The 16,333-nt window shown below is 55.3% G+C and overlaps 1 protein-coding gene across 1 annotated transcript in view; it reads left to right on the top strand.

The window, feature by feature from the left end:
* EFCAB8 (EF-hand calcium binding domain 8) overlaps nucleotides 1–16,333 on the top strand; it is a 59,744-nt gene that overhangs the window by 19,251 nt on the left and 24,160 nt on the right. The window contains exons 7-16 of the mRNA XM_013053406.2: nucleotides 2,503–2,608; nucleotides 2,814–2,898; nucleotides 3,419–3,543; nucleotides 6,002–6,075; nucleotides 8,484–8,614; nucleotides 12,381–12,448; nucleotides 12,791–12,942; nucleotides 14,355–14,492; nucleotides 14,943–15,056; nucleotides 15,433–15,660. Of these exons, the coding sequence (XP_012908860.1) occupies nucleotides 2,503–2,608; nucleotides 2,814–2,898; nucleotides 3,419–3,543; nucleotides 6,002–6,075; nucleotides 8,484–8,614; nucleotides 12,381–12,448; nucleotides 12,791–12,942; nucleotides 14,355–14,492; nucleotides 14,943–15,056; nucleotides 15,433–15,660 (1,221 nt within the window). The remainder of the gene's footprint in view (nucleotides 1–2,502; nucleotides 2,609–2,813; nucleotides 2,899–3,418; nucleotides 3,544–6,001; nucleotides 6,076–8,483; nucleotides 8,615–12,380; nucleotides 12,449–12,790; nucleotides 12,943–14,354; nucleotides 14,493–14,942; nucleotides 15,057–15,432; nucleotides 15,661–16,333) is intronic.

The raw sequence follows: 16,333 nt of genomic DNA on the forward strand, positions 1-16,333 counted from the left end.
TACCCGGATGGTACTCAGAGTAGGGCAAGGCTCATAGTGAGTATCAGACAAATATAAGCTGACATCATCATTGCCTGTGCTATCAGCTCCTGGCCAAGTGAAGTAAAGTGAGACAATACTCAGGAAAACGGGCTGTGCACTTCATGTCGCCAGGCCAGGCCAGAATCGTCCAGCAAATGAGGGAGGTGTAGCTCCCCAGGGAAGGAAGGCTTACTGAGAAGGCTGTCAGCAGCAGGAAGGCTTTCATAAGCCTGTGAAACAGCAGTGTTTCACAGATGCATCAGGGGGTGTCCTGTGGGACTGGAGGGTTCTGTCTGGTCCCTTCTCAGTTGCCTAGGGAGGCAGCACAGGTCTGTGGAGGTCCAGTGACTCTCTCGGGTGTATTTGGTAGCCCAGAACCAAGGTGGACTAGCACCCAAGTTCCCGAGGCTAGGGTTTCTGGCACCTTCCGCTCTTTTTCTCATTGTGTTTGTTTTGGTGTGTGTGTTAGGGGGGCACATTACAGCCTGAGCTACATACTGTTGGTTATGGCTGCTACTTGGTCACTATAGCCCCCCTCAGAGGCCACGTCTGGGAGGGTTGAGAGGGGCAGAGGGAGGCTCCCCAGAAGGCCTGGCATTCCTCCTTGAGGGGCTGCTTGGGCAAGAAGATGTTGGCACGGGTGATCCAGCATGGGCCTTCCATGACCACCCACTGCATGCCACGGTCATGTGGATGGAAAACCCTGCAGTTTGCAAGGAGGGGAGCTGGGCTTCACTTCCCAACTGTGCAGCCTTGAACACATCACCGAAGCTCCCTAGGGCCCAGGGCTTCAGGAGGTGATGGGCATTCCCATCCCTTCTGCTGTGTGTCAGTGGCCGGGGGTCCTGGCCCATTGTCCTCACTGCCCAGCCACCAGCAGCGGCTTCTGTGTTCTCAGTATGTCTGAGTTTTGATGCAACGGTCCCCTCCCTGCCCCTGCCTTTGCTGACCCTTCAGCATACCCACCCAGAAAAGTGGCCGGAAGCCCCGCCTCCCTTCTGTTTCACATGGTGCTCCCCCTGCTTTCTTCGTTCCCAGTCTATGGCCTCATTCAGGGAGTAATATACAAGCTCCTTAGCTGGTCACCCTGAACTCCTCTCCCATCCTCTCTGGCCCTGGGCCCGTCGGGCTGGCCACCTCTTTTCCCTGCTGACATGCCTTTGTGTGTGGGGTCCCCCACCTGGGATACCCACTCAGATTCCATCTGAAGGGCTGTCATGCAGTGCTGGCAGAGGAGCACGGAAGGGCACCTCATGACCTGGCAGGATGACTTCTTGTTCATAAACCCCTTGAACCAGGTGACATCCGCAGATGGTAAATAAGATTCAGACAAAACAAGCAAAAACTAATATAATGTTCTATGTCCATTATATCTCAGTAAAACCAGCATGAGGGAGAGAGTCAGAGAGGCAGAGGGACAGTCCATGCAAAGTCAGTATCCCTCTCCCAGACCTGGATTCTCTCATGGGAGGCAACTCAACTGCTATGACCAGTTTTGGGGTGGTCTTCTATGGTTAGACTGTATGCATGTCCCCCACCCCTTTCTATTTAAATATGCACGTGGTTGCACATGATGGTGCTGCTTTCCTCCTTGCTTTTCCATTTCACAATCGATTCCAGGTGCACACTTCCCTCGTTCGTAGTTTCGGGGGGGGGGGGTGTCCTGTGCTGTGGATTTGTATCCACTGTCCTTTGCAAGCAGTCATGGCCTGTTGCTGTCACAGGGCCTGACCTCGTACACACTTCTCCATGAGCACGTGGGAACACATCCATGGCTGTGGGGTGGAAACAGATCTCGGGATTACAAACTATGCACATTTAAAACTTTGACCCGTGGGGCACCTGGGTGGCTCAGTCAGTTCAGTGTCTGACTTTAGTTCAAGTCATGATCTCAGGGCCCCCATGTGGGGAGCCTGCTTCTCCCTCTGCAACCCCTCTCTCTCCTATTAGTGTTCTCTCTCAAGTAAATAAATAAAATCTTAAAAAAATACTTAAAACTTTGATGAGTGTGTCAAATGGATCTAAAAAGAGGTGGTGAGGACGGGTGTTCTTTTTTTTTTTTTTTAAAGATTTTATTTATTTGTCAGAGAGAGGGAGAGAGAGCGAGCACAGGCAGACAGAATGGCAGGCAGAGGCAGAGGGAGAAGCAGGCTCCCCGCTGAGCAAGGAGCCTGATTCAGGACTCGATCCCAGGACGCCAGGATCATGACCTGAGCCGAAGGCAGCCGCTTAACCAACTGAGCCAACCAGGCATCCCAGGATGGGTGTTCTTTAAGCCCACTTTATAGATGTGGAAACTGAGACTCAAAATCAGGAAATTTCAAGTTCCCATTAGTAGTTGGTGGGAGCACTGGGCTCCATACCAGGTTTACAGCTAGGGCTTGGGATGGCAGGAGAGGGTTCACAGGATACCGTGTATCTAGTCTTCCCTGCTGGGCAAGCCTCCCCAGCTCAGATCTCCTCTGCCCTTCCTCTGGCCAGCTTAACCAGATCCAGAAGCTCTATAACCTGGAGATGTGGGTCATTGACATGGTGTGTCTCTACAACTTGAACCTGATCGCGGTTGCATCTACTGATCAGAAGATAGGTGAGTCCCTGATGGCTCCCCAGGTCTGCTCTCGGCCATTGGAGGGGCCATGCATTTACACTTGGAGAGGCCTGTCACCGAGCTGACTGTGGGTATGGGGTGCTGCAGCTGGTAAGCCGATGCTGCATGTTGTCACTAGAGAACCCCAAGGCTGGGGACTGGGGCTTGGGTTCCACGCATGCCTCCCCTTCTGTCTCTTCCCCAGAGTTCTTTGATATTAGCAACCATAGCTGTGTCCGGGCCTTCACCTTCGTTGATCTGGACAGCAGTGTCCTGGCCATGGACTACTGGTGAGTCTCCGGGGAGGCTGGTGCACTGTCCTGGTGGCTGCATCACTCAGGAGGGTTAGGACTCCCAGAAAGCCTCTCTCAAAGCAGGCCTGGAAGGATTCCCACTCTGTGTGCCTGTGTACTTTTCACCAAGCTGTCCCTCCTAGGGGTCACTCAGTCATCCGCCCTCTTCCTCCCATTCCCTGAACAAGTCAGCCATCGAATCCTAGCAGAGGTGTGTCCTGCCAAGGTTGAGGACTCTGGGAATGTCAAGGTTCATCGGTAGGGGTGGGTGGATGATGAGCATCTGGAGGACCAGGGACTCATTCGTTTGGGTTTTAAAAGAAAATTATGACTCCTTTTGGACCTGGTTCACCGATGCTCTGGGTCTGGGCCCATGTATATCAGCTGTTGAGGGCAAGGCTGGAAAGTTGTGTGGGAACTGCTTTTGCTCCCAAGTGGAGGAAGGTCACTGGGAGGGTGGAGGAGGGTCGCAGCTGGTGGGCCCAACCCAGCCTCTTCTGTCTCCACCTCCCCTCAGGTCTGACTATCACAGAGGTGTGTTCTGCTACGGGGACACCAAAGGCAACATCATCATCTTCACCTCTGACAATGTGACCCACGGGTTGTTCAACCCCCGAATCCTCCCCAGGACCTCCAAATGGGGTAGCTGAGCTGCTGGGGAATTGGACGACGGGAAGTTGTGGGGGGAGATGGCCCGGCCCTACCCTGAGGAGCTCTTCTCTCTCCTGCCTCCCAGCTCAGGAGCCCGGCTTCTCTGAAGCTCAGGCCATGTGCTCAGCTCAAGGTGGCCTGTGGAACAGGGGTGATGAGGGGACAGCAGGAGCCAGAGGGGGCTGAGGGAGGAGAAGGGCAGTCTCTGAGAAGGTGGGAGCTTGCACAGGGGAGGGCAAGGGGAGTGGCCGCAGGACTGGGCTCATCCCAGCGAGACTGAGCCTGTACTAACAGCGTGACGCTGGGGAGGCCACTCACCCCCTCTGGGTCTTGGGGTGACAGTGCGACCTTTCTCTGTGGTGGGGAGGAGGGTTCTGCTCTCCTTGGCTGGGAGCAGCCTTTGTTTGGGGGGGGGTGAGAGGGGGACAGAAAGTCCTGCGGGCTCCAGGTGGCTGTGAGCTGCCTGCTCTGGGTGCGTGGCCACCTATGGTCCCCCAGCCCACTGCCAGCAGGGAGCGCTGCTGTTAGTCTGTTAAGGGAGGAGGAGGTCTGCTTTTGGGGTGAAGCACTTGCACAGGCCCACAGGATGAGTGGCCTGAAGCAGGCAGTCTGCCCCAGCATCTGAACCTTAACCTCTGGCTGGGCTGTACCCCAAAATGACCACTGCAGGGTGCTGTTCGGGGCTGCCCTGCCAAGGGCACTATATCCCCGCTCTGGGTCTGGGGCCGTCGGGGACTCGGCTGAGCGGGACTCTGTCCGGGTTAGAGCCTTTGGTGCACAGTGTCAGGCCTCCAGCTTGCTTCACATCCATCTAGAGGAGGCCCTGAGCCATCAGAGGCTCCAGCCCACAGGGACACCTACTCCCCTTCCATCTAGGAAGCCCCTTGGGCTTCCAGGCAGTTTCAGAGCAGGATGCTCTCCAAGGGCTCCCAGGCCCTGGTGACACCTCCTGCCCAGCTCCACAGAGCAACCCCCCCCCACCCCCCACTGGTCAGATGGGAAATGGACCTTGCCTGGGATACAGCAGGGAGCTGGGCCAGCCCCACTCCTACCTCATCAGCAGCCGCCCCCCCTCTGTCCTGTCCCATGCCCGCCCTGCCCTGCCCTAGCCAAATGGGGGCAGGCTGTGCCACCCTGGGGACTGGCGTGGCAGGTTGCAGTGGTCTTTGAGCTACGTGTTGGGAGATCAGAGCAGGTACAGATGAAGCTGGAGTGTGGGAAGAAGTCCCTCCCCACCCCATGCTGCCTGAAGGCTCGTCACACACGATGGTGGGCCCCCCGGTGTGTTGACTTGGGAGGAGTTGGACAGCCCAGCTCTGTGGGACCTGGAGCCAGTTGCTTAAGCCCTCTGTTATTAAACAGGATGAGCAGATCAGTTCATGGCTTTTCAGTAAGGTGGAAGGAGAGCAGGCAGTGTGAGGCCGCAGTAAGGGCCCGGTGACTTCCTCCCCTGACATCTCGGGGCCCTCCCAGCCTCACGGGTGAGGCAGAGGGGCAGACACGCTTGCACTGCAGCGGGTGGCTAAGCTTCCTCCCTCCCGCACCCTCGCAGGGGCCCCCCCACGTTCAGCATCACTCCACCCCTGGGGACTCCCTTGCCAGACGGGGCTGGGGACTTTGCAGGAGTAAAATGCGTGGTGTAAGCCCCTAGGTCCCCCTCCCTTTTCTCCATTTTACCTGGGAGTTTCTTTCAGACTTGAGCCCAGATTATCCCAGTCCTTCTGACCCACCTGCTTAAACCCTGCTCTGCAGGTAGACCCAGGCTTGCCCCTGTCACCGCCGGCCCCATCTCTCTGTGTCCGGCCTTCCTGCTTGTGCCAGGGGGCTTTCCCTGGAGGCTTCTAGCCTGGCCATTGGCCCTGGGAGGTTTCAGAGGCCGGGAGACTTTTAATGCCTCGAGGGCCAGGCTGTGCTTAGGGCGGTCGCTCTGGCACACTTGCTGGCCGCTTCTCCTTGGAACTTGTGTTTGCTGGACAAGGTGGAGCATGAAGCATGATGGTAAACTTCCAAATGATCCTTTCCAGAAAGAGTAGAGCCTGTGGTCCCAAATGGTTCTCCAGTCCAGCAGAGCTGGAGCTCCCTGAATGAGAATCACCTTGTGTAGATAGCAGTGTGGAGAGGGAAGAGCCCGAGAAGTGGGGCTGGCTCTGGGCAGCCCTGTTTATCTGCCTGGGTCTCTGTTCTGGGGGCTGACTTCACCCCCCACCAAACCCACCAGAACATGGGAAAGCTTGATGGAGATATACAGGAATTGCAGAACAGCTCAAGGTGTCCTCTGGGGTTTTGCTGGTCTGGTGGAGGCAGGAGGCTGGTGACGTGGATCTTGATTGGAAAAGCTTTTGGAGATATACAGGAATTGCAGAACAGCTCAAGGTGTCCTCTGGGGTTTTGCTGGTCTGGTGGAGGCAGGAGGCTGGTGACGTGGATCTTGGTTTTTCTCTCCTATCAGATCAATGGACCAAAGTTTCAGCACGGAAGCTACTAAATGAAAAGTCCCCCTTGTACAGGAGTTACCAGCTGAAGGTATGCTGTATCTTTCCTTGGCCCATTACCATGGTAATTATTTGTACACACGCACCACTCAAAAATCAATACAGAAAGTAGATTTTCCGCCTCGGTTCAGTCTTAGGCCTTGGGGCTTGGTCACCGGGAGCAGGTGGAGACAGCTATTGGATCCTGTGGCTCGTGGGTGGGACTTGTCCCTCTCATCACCTCTGTTGCTCAAGCCTGGCCCTGGCAGACAACATCTCTCTGTCTCCTGGGTGGCTGCAGTGGCTTCTAGATTGTCTGTACTTCCTTACTCCATGCACTGCTTTATGCCATTCGGCAGCCAGAGGAATTCGGAGCTAAAATAGCCATGTCATTCCCTTGTTCAAAATCCCTCCATAGTTTCTCATCGTGTTTGGACAAAATCTCAGGGGCTTACTGTGCCCATCAGAGCATGAGGTGACTTGGCCCCTGGCCTGTTTCCCATCTTGCCTGTCCCGTCTCTTCTTCTCATTTACTCTGCTGCAGAAACACAGGGAACCTTGCTGTTCTCTGAACACCCCAAGCCTTTTCCATTTCAGGGTCTTGTCACACTCTGTCCTCTTCCCTAGGTTCCTATATACCCCTTTCTCTGCTTCCTTTGGGGCCCTCACCAGCCAACCTGGACCAGCCCCATGCCTGCCCCTGCCTGTATCCCTTCACACCACAATACTTACAGGATTCTGACACCAGTGACAATGTGTTTTTCCCACACTGCCATGCAATTCTTGGACCTCAGCTGGGTGACCTACTGTTCAACTCCGTTCTGACACTATCTTTCGGGAGATAGCATCAGATCCTAGGCTATAATCCACTCTGGGCTAGTGGAACCTGGAATAAAAGAAAGAAATTTAGAACCATCTCCAAAGACTAAGTGCTGCCAATTATCGACCACAGAGGCTCAGTCCCAAAAGACTGCCCCCCAACCCTCAGAGTCCAGTCACAAGTACAGGTTGTCCCCTGTTCTTCTGATCAGTTATAAATCTGAGCTTCCCATGACCCTGTCTTTGGGCTCGATTTATTTGCTAGAGTCGCTTGCAAAACTCAGAGAAACATTTTACTTACTAGATCACTGTTTTATTATAAAAGGATACAACTCAGGAATAGCCAGAGGGAAGAGATGTGTAGAGAAAGGTATGGGGAAAGGGGAACAGAGTTTCCCTGCCCTCTCTAGGCAAGGCTCACCCCCCACCTTCACAAGCTCACCAGCCCAGAGGCTCTCTGAACCCTGTCCTTTTAGGTTTTTATGGAGTTTCCTTACATAGATATGATTGATTACATCGTTGGCCATTGGCAGTCAATTCAACCTGTATTCCTGTCCTCTCCCCAGGGACCCGGGGGGAGGGGGTGGTGGGACTGAAAGTTCCAGTCCTCCAATCTCATGGTTGGTTCCCCTGGCCATGAGTCCCCATCCTTAGGGGCTTTCCAAAGTCACCCCATTAATGTAAACTCAGGCATGGCTGAAAGAAGTTTGTTACAAATATTAAGACACCTCAGTCTCATCACTTAGGAAATTCCAGGGGTTTTAGGAGCTTTGTGTCAGAAATAGGCAGGAAGCCCAAATATACATTCTTACTTCCAATCCCACTGTCACAGGGTAACACCTCCCAACTTTGTGTTGTCCGCTCATTGCTTTCTAGTCCTGTCACTCTCATGGGATTGGCAGCTCCTAAGGATAAGCACTTAGAGTCTCCCAGAGATCCTCTCGGGGAGAGTCACTCACGAATACCTTCTTCTCCATCTTCTGTGGGATCTCATCTTGGGCTTGGTTTTCCACCCCAGTTGCTGAGTGTCCCGTGTTCCGTCCTGTGCCTTCCCTGTGAGACACACTCGGCGAGGCAGTGCCTGCAGAACCTCGCTCAGGGCCCGACAACCCTCTCCTCCTTGTCCTGAAGAGGAGAATCCCCGGATTGGGAGACCAAGCACGGGGCCAAACCATGGAACCGGAGCTCGAGAATTCGGGGCCTGTGCTGTCAGGCCACCCCGGGGACTCCTGGGTCTCAGCTTCTTGTTGCTCAGATAACATTTGCACACACTCCGAGTCATGTCCTGAAACACGGAGGGCTGTGGTGGGTCAGGGCTCCCTGTGGAGAAGAGGGACTACGGGGTGGGCCGCCTCCAATCCATGCTTTCTTCTGTGTGGGATGGGGTGACAGACTGTGCTGTCACATGGACCTGACCTCACCTGTCCTCTAGGTTATAATCAAGAGTTCCCATGGTAGCAGACGTGGGAGCTTTTCACCTGTCTCACTGACAGGGGATGGCCCAGGACTAGGTTAGGAGGGAGGATGGGCGGGGGGGACGAGGGAGCCCTGTCACCATGTCAGAGCTGCCATCATTAGAGAGCATTAGAGATCCTGATCTCCTGGCCCTGCCAGCCCCTCCTGCTGTCATTCTCTTCCCAGGCTCTCCATCCCAACTGGTGCCAACAGATCAAGTTCATCCCCCAGCTGAACATGGTGGCCTCTTGCTCGGCCATTGAGAAGTCCTCTCTGGTGCTGACTGTGTTGCCATCCAAAGCCCAAGAGAACCCCAAGTAAGGAGCACCTCTCCCCAGGCTGGAGTGGGGGTGGCCAGATGGGGGAGGATGTGACAGTGTGTGGGAAGGTCTGGCTTCACCTCAGCTGCCCGTGGCCCTCCCTGCTGAGAGTGGGCCTGCCCCCAGGACAGGAGCATCTGGTGGATCTCACTGGGTTATAAGAACTTTTATGGAGTGTGGTTTTAATCATACAACAAGCTTCTTTTATCCATCGATTCATATGTAAAACTCACAGAAGCTGGCACATAGTGTAAGCAGTCAGAAGAGTTTTTTCTGAATGGAGGAATGAATGTGAGCTGCTTTACCTCTGTGCCCCTCACTCAGGGTCCTCGTCTGTAGAAGGCAGTGGCTGTGGGGCTTCTCTCCCTCATCCCAGGGCTGACTGCTCTTCGTGCTGTGTGGTCGTTAACTGGCAGCACTTAGTCTTTGGAGATGGTTCTAATCTCTTTCCTTTATTCCAGGTTCCACTAGCTCAGAGTGGATTTTAGATTTCTCGCTTCCCCCCCTCCCTTCCTTCCTGATCAGTGATTACTCACACTAGTAAGTCTACATACATAGGTTGACCCTGTAAAAAAGTAAAACATTATAAATAAAGCCTCAATCCTTCCCTCGCCCAATCCCCACTGTCTCACTCTGTTCTCAAATGTCTCACTTCTATTGCTTTCTCTGTACCTTTTTTAAAAATTATTTTTAAATTTTTATTTATTTAATTTTTTAGAGAGAGGGAGGGTAGGGAAGGGCAGAGGGTGTGGGAGACTCTTAAGCAGCCTCCGCGCCAGACGCGGGGCTTGATCTCACCACCCCGAGATCACGACCTGAGCCAAAATCGAGAGTCTGATGCTCAGCCAGCTGAGCCCCCCAGGCGCCCCTCATGTGTATCTTTCACTGTGCATTTTACAGTAGGTATTTGCTCCTGAGGGATTTTTTTCCCTCTTGCCTCTGCTGTTTTCCTCCTGCCGCAGGTCTTTATCCCGTGGACCCTTCAGGTCTGTGATATTTTGTTCCTGGGCAGGTTGAACCATGAGTCACATCTTCTTGGGGGAGCAGCAGGAGATTGAAGGCCTGTGTTGGGGGAGCAGCTGGGTGAGGCACAGCGGGAAGGCTGAGGGCCACTTAGGCCCCATCTCTGCCTGTCCCTTCCTGTCCTGGTTGTTTTCCAGAACGAAATTTGATCCTGGGATGGTAGGGCTAATTTGGTCCAGCTCCTCATTTTACAGATTGGAAACCTGAGACGTTTGAGCAGGGGACTTGCCTCAGGCCTCACTGTACCTCCAGTGTCTTGTAAGCCAGAGCCCTCTATGTACATCCCCACCCCAGCCCTGGGACCAGCTGCTGGGTGGAGGAGGGGCCCCAGAGAAGGCCAGATACTGTGGGGAAGCTTCAGTTGTGACTTCTGGGCCTTGAGTGAGGTGCTATGGTGGGATTTTGCTTGGAGCCGATTTGTAACAGAGGCTCATCGCTCTGCTTTGGTGGTAGTATTACCTTGTGTCTGTGACACGTGTTTTATTCAGCTTCTTTTATTTGCTTATTGGTTCTCAGTGGCAGGTGGACATCACAGGGTCACCCTATCCTGGCGATGAGCATTTCCGTGGTCTGTCCCTGCTGCCTGGCTACTCCAGCCCCCTTGTGGCCCCCTTGTGGTTCAGGCATGTTTCTGCCCCAGGGCCTTTGAATCATTCCTTTCTGCCTGGTATGCCCTTTTTTCTTCTTTGTTTTTATTTTTTAAAACATTTTCGTCACTGAAAATTTTAAACACACAGAAGATACTGTAACATTTTAATATCACTAGTACCTAGTCTAAGTTAATCTCCCTCCGATCATCTCTAACATATCTTTTTACAGTTATCTGGTAAGAGATATAAACAAGTGCTCAGGTTTTGAGCACAGGAACGGTGTGGTCTGATGTGTGGGAATATTCTTCTGGCTGCTCTGTGGCAAGCGGTGGGCAGCTGTGGAGATGGGGACTCCAGGGATGGCACCATTGTAATAATTCAGGCCTGAAATCGGCCAGTGAAGATGAGGTGGAGGGATTTGAGATGGACTTTGGGGACAGGTTGGAGACTGTATTCACACACATGAGAGCGCCCAGACCCTTCAGGCTCGCTAGCAGGTGGCACCATTGCCTGCTTGCTGGTCTTCAGTTCCCTGCAAGGACCTCTTAGGGCATGGCCTCCACAGGTGGGGTCTGGCGTTGTCACCCCCAAACTCTGCCTCCAGAGTCAGCCTCAGCCTTCGAGGCGCTGTGGGCCTGAGAGCTGGGCTCCCTGGCAGCCTGCCCAAGCTGGATTCTTCAGGGGCTTGCCGCCAGCAGTGTATCTGGGCGGAGGACCCTCATGGAGTTGGAAGGAGCCTGTGCTGGGTGTGTGGACTGACCCACAGTGTCTCCCCTGCCTTCCCCCTCTTCTCTCACTTCTGCTCCTACCGCCGAGTCGAAGCCATCTGAACTACTGCCATGGCCTTCTTCCCTGTGTCCCCTCTGAAATTCTGGTCCCTTCTCTGCACAGCAGCCTTCTGCAGACGGGTCTCCTTCAGCTACCCTGTCAAAGCCACCTGTTTATTTCCCTGCGGGACCTGTCACAGTGTGCAAATGTCCTTTGTCTCTCTGTTCATTTACCTACTCCTGCTATTTCCCTCTGGAAGGAAAACTCCATGAAGGCGGGGGGCAGGGGGCATCTGAGGTATGCCCCTGCTAATCCCGGAAGGTAGAGATGCCAATAAATCTTTGTTGCATGAGTGAATCAGCCTGAAATAATTTCTACTGACATTTTGGTGACTATCCTTCCAGAAGATTTCTCTGTGCATATATGCACGGAGGGAGATATATCTGGTTTGACAATAAATGAAATACATGTATTTGATATGCTCTTCTTGAAGTTTCAGTTTTTTGAGGAATCCTTCTGGCTGTGGAAGGGAGAGTAAATTCAGTGGAGGACGTGCTGCATTAGAGGGCCGGGGTACCTGGCAATGGGGGCCTCTGAGTAGAGTTGGGAAGGGGGAGTTTGAGTAGAAGGATCTGGCAAGGCAGGATGTGTGGATAAAGAGAGAACAGCACATCCGAGGCATGGAAGTGCCAGTACTCTCAGGCCTGACCTTCCTGAGACCCCTGCCCGGGTCACCCTGGCCGACCGGGCCCCCATTCACCTGGCCGCACCTGTTCCTTTCCTGGAGCCCTGGTCACTGAGCTTCCTGCCTCTTCTTGCCACGCCCACCCTGGGTCTGAATCCTGACGCCCCCATCCTGCCAGCCTTGTGGCCTTGAACCAACTCCTTAGTTTCTGCTTTCTATGTCCTCCCTGTGGCACTGAGCTGATAATACTCTCTAGGATTATGTAGGGCATCTCGGTGATGCACAAGATAGCCCCCAGCCCAGGAAATAGCACAGAGCAGGCAGGGGCACAGCACCTGGGAGCTCCCCTTCCCCTGGCCCTTGGAATCCCCTTCTTTTTAAATATTTGTATCATGAGTGGGGGGACACCTGTCTCAGTATGGTTGAAGCAAAGGTCAGTTTAAGTTAACTGGATCCAGGCTGTAAGGAGTTGTTCCTGCTTTGGTGGGTGGGGTGCCTCCTCCCTGAGCTGCTGGTTTGGGGCTGAGACCCACGGCAGCTGCCCTGCCTGTGGGGCTTGGCCCCAACTTGGCTGCAGGGTGAGCCCCAGACAGGGTTGCTGGGGCTGCCTCTCTCCTTGGGTGGAGAGTGATGGATTCTCCCTGGCTGCCTGTAGCTGTCGCTGCCACCCTGCTGCCTTCCCCCTTTGCTGTTGTAGGTTTTCGGTGCTGAGCTTGAGAAAAGGGATTCTTTGCTTTGATTACTGCCCAGACAAGAACTTAATGGGTAAGTCATCTTCATGTGCCCCCCAGAAGCCCCAGGCCTGGTGGAACTGGGGTGAAGGTTGCTGGGGACATGGGGATTATCAAAGCTGGCGGGGAGGACTGCAGGGTCCGGCCTCCATCCGGGCTCCTCTCCTGGCACTCTGGTCCCTGCCGGTGGGCACCTGGGTGGTGACACGCTCTGCTTGGCATGATGGAGGAGGTGGGGGGGAAGGGGCGGCAAAGGGGCAGATGAGAACCGCAGTCCCCCATCTGCTGCGCCTGCTGGGTGGGGGGTCAAGGCCTGGTCTCAGGAGCGGTCCCCTCGTAGGCCCCCCATGGCTGACACCCATTCTTCCGACCCCAGTGACCGGTGGCTATGACCCCCTCATCCGCCTGTGGAACCCCTTCTTCTTAAAAAAGCCTGTGTGGCTGATGAGGGGACATCAGACTTCCGTGACGCACATCCTCGTGAACAGCAAGAACAGCAACATCCTCCTCAGCGTCTCCAAGGACAAGGTGCTGGCCTCAGGGAGCATAGCTCTTACGCTCACACCAGTGCCCGTCCCCCCTGCAGAGACACTGGCCCTGGGAAAACCATCTAGCTTGGCCAGGTGGGGCGCCAGCAGTTGGCGGCAGCCTGACGCCCAGGGAGACAGTGTGGCTGGCCTGCCTGTGGTTCCACACTTGGTCTAGGACACAGAAAGGGCTGTCCCAGGTGGAGTCACCATGAGGGGCCCAGGGGTCTCTGTCAGCCCCTGGTAGAGGCCCACACCCCACTCTGAGCCATCCATCAGAGCTGGGTTCCCGTGCAGCCCAGCCTGGCTTATTACTCTGTGGTCCTGGGCAAGGCCCTTTCCTTTTCTGAGCCTCAGTCCCTTCATCCACAGAATGGGTTGTTGAGAGGGTTAGAGTAGGGTGGGCAGTGAAGCAGCCATGGGACGGCTGGCATGTAGTGGGCGTACAACACTTGTGAGCCATTCCCCTGCCCTCCCCTTTCCCCCAGGACCCAAACTTGCTCCTCAGCTCTCCTAGGGACCTCTTCTCAGCTGCGCTGGCTCTCAGGGCCTGACTGGAGCTTCTCCAGCACCTGGGACTCCCTGGTTCCAGGCCTGTCACTTTGCATCTCTGCGTGGATTGCGTTCAGGGCCCCACCCCACCTGCTTGGCGGTGGCTGTTTGGCTGATGTAGGGCAGTGGCCAATGGCTCCAGGTGTCCTTCAGGGCATACGTTTGTGTCTTCTGGGAATCAGTAGATTGAGAGTTGGCAGGACCCTTGGGTCACCCAGGCCAATTTCCCTAATGCAGCCCACACTGGCTATTATCTGGAATTCTCCCAGTGGCCCCAACATTGGGTGTCATGGCCTCTGCTGAAGGATCTGAGGCTGGAGGGTCGGGGGACCGGGACAGGCTGGCACAAATCCTCACGGCGGTGACGGGTAGAGGCAAGGTATGGATTGGAGTCATGCTCTTTTCTGCTTACCGCTGGTGGCTCCAAGCAGTGGGCATCCAGAGGGACTTCTGTGGGGCCTCACCTTGGGATGAGCTTGAGGAGGCTGCTGTGGGGACAGGTGGGCTTTTTTGGCGACCGTGTGGGTAGCCTGGCTTTAGCTGAGGGAGGCTGATGGGGGAGTTTCTGGGGGTCTGCAGGGGCTTGTGCTGTCTTGCTCAGTCCTCATCCTCATCACTGAGGGGCAGCCGCTCCAGCAAGGTGGAGGCCCTGGGGGAAGGCTCTGGGTCGTGGTGGGTGGGGTGAGCCTCAGTTTCCTCATCTGAGCATAAGATGGCATCTCGGTGGTACCATTGGCGTCTGTGCAGTAGGTGGTGTAGGAAGTGCTTGCACCATGAGCTGCAGGCCCCCCTCATGCCCCAAGGCCTCAGGTACCCGCTGTCTCCCCAAGGGCCCCCTGCAGCGTCTCTCTCCCCCTCCAGAACATCCGTGTGTGGGACATGCTGGAATACATATGCCTCCAGTCCTTCTGCGGGAAGCTTTTTGCCCTGGGGCACTGTCCCATCACCAGCATCTACTTCCACAAGAATGAAGACAGTCTCATCTGTAGCACCTATTCAGTGAGTGCAGGAGGGAGTGAGCCCCCGCTGCTGGGCAGGTGCTGGGAATACACTCCTTAGACCAGCCCCATCCCTCAGTGAACTGAGGAGGTAGAAGGAGAACAGAGAATGTCAGAAAATGCTCAGTGTTGGCATGGAGATGGATGCCAGGTGCTCCGAGCACAGAGAAAGGATCCTTAGCCTGGGGTGGTCAGGGAAGGCTCCCTGGAGGAGGGGACAGCAGATGGAGGTTTTAAGCTTCCCAGGAGTTATGAGGGACATTGGACTCCGGAGAAGATGTGAGAAAGATATCAGCCAGTGGGCTGAGGAGCCAAGGGACCTTGCTGGGCTCAGGTCTGTGTGCAGTCAGGACGTTTGGTGCAGCGATTTATTGGAAGGTTCTGGCTGGGACCAGTCACTGAGGCAGAGCCCTTCTGATGGCCCAGCTGCCTGCCCCCTCCTTACCTACAGATTGGGATCCTCAAAGGGTACTTGGAGACTGAGAGGCCTGGGAAAGCAGGGGAGAAGAGCACAACCTACAGCTTACCCCTGTGCGCTGTCCTCTACAGCAAGATTTTTAAGCAGGTGAGTGGGCTAGAGCCAGGCATTGCTTGGGCTGGCAGGAGTGCCAGGGGCCCTCAGGTAGGACCCAGACACCCCCTGATGTGTCCAGGGCTGTATCCAAGGAGTAGTCAGCACAGCGGCTGGTGGCATGTGGCTCATGGATGGGAAGCAGCCCTGCGCGGGGGGCCGGCGGCCTGAGGTGGGGATGGGAGGCCCACCGCTTGGTGGGAGGATCGCCTCACTCCTCTGTGCAGAGGAAGGCCCTGGATACCCATCTTTGCCGGGCCTCTCGGGATGCTGCGGGGCTGCGCCAGCCCCAGCCATGATAGGCAGGGGCCACCCCCAGGAGTGGAGGCGCTGTCCTATCCAGGAGCCCCAGCTCTGTGTTTGCCTGCAGGTGGTGAGCGGCTGCCTGAGCAGCCTGGTGAGTGTGTGGGAGGTGGCGACAGGCCGGCGGACCATGCAGTTCTCCGCGACAGGCGACCAGCAGATGGAGATGACCACCATGTGCCTGGACGAGTCTGAGCGCTGCCTGCTCACAGGTTTGCGTGACGGAAGCATAAAGATGTGGAACTACACCATTGGTGAATGCCTGCTGGTCTTCCCCAACCCGGACCATCTGGAGGTCAGTCTGCTCTGTCAATCAGGGCCAGGGGTGCTACAGGAGCCACGAAGCACAGCGCTCCCGACCCTGGGGTGCCCTGGGTTTAAGCCTCCCTTTAAGGCTATGCCTATTGATGGCCCGCCTTCATGGCTCCCAGAGCCTGTGGGTCCTGGCCTGCCAAAAATGAAGCTGGGTAAGACTGCCTGTCCTTACTGAACACTCTGCAAGTGCCAGCTACTCTCATTGGATTTGTGAGCGTGCCTTACCTGAGTCTGGGTCCGGGAACTCCTCACGGCACTTCTAGCAAGAGGGCTGGTGAGCCCCAGGCTCACTCCGGCTCTGGAAATATCTGCCGGCATTCTAGAGACAGCGTGTGGGTGTGGCACGGAGCAAAGCCGGCAGTCCCACTTGGGGACCTGAACCCATGACTCACTCTTAGGAAAGTCCTAGAACCAGCTCAGCGGGAGCCCTTGGCCGAGTAGCCAGGGATCTGGTCCAGAGCCTATCACTCCGTTATGTGACCCTCCCAAGTATCCCTCTGTTGAGTGGATGTGGATCCCTACCCTCTCTACCTGCTCCAAGTCTATCAAATGGGCGAATGTGATGTAAGAGCGTTCTGAAAAATATACAGTCGTACTGCCTCTAGGGGACGCTTATCGTCATGGAGAGCTTTGTCTCCTTCATTGGCCCAGGG

The sequence above is a fragment of the Mustela putorius genome, unplaced genomic scaffold, assembly GCF_011764305.1.
Source record: "Mustela putorius furo isolate JIRA1106 unplaced genomic scaffold, ASM1176430v1.1 tig00000743_pilon_pilon_pilon, whole genome shotgun sequence".
NCBI lineage: Eukaryota > Metazoa > Chordata > Mammalia > Carnivora > Mustelidae > Mustela > Mustela putorius.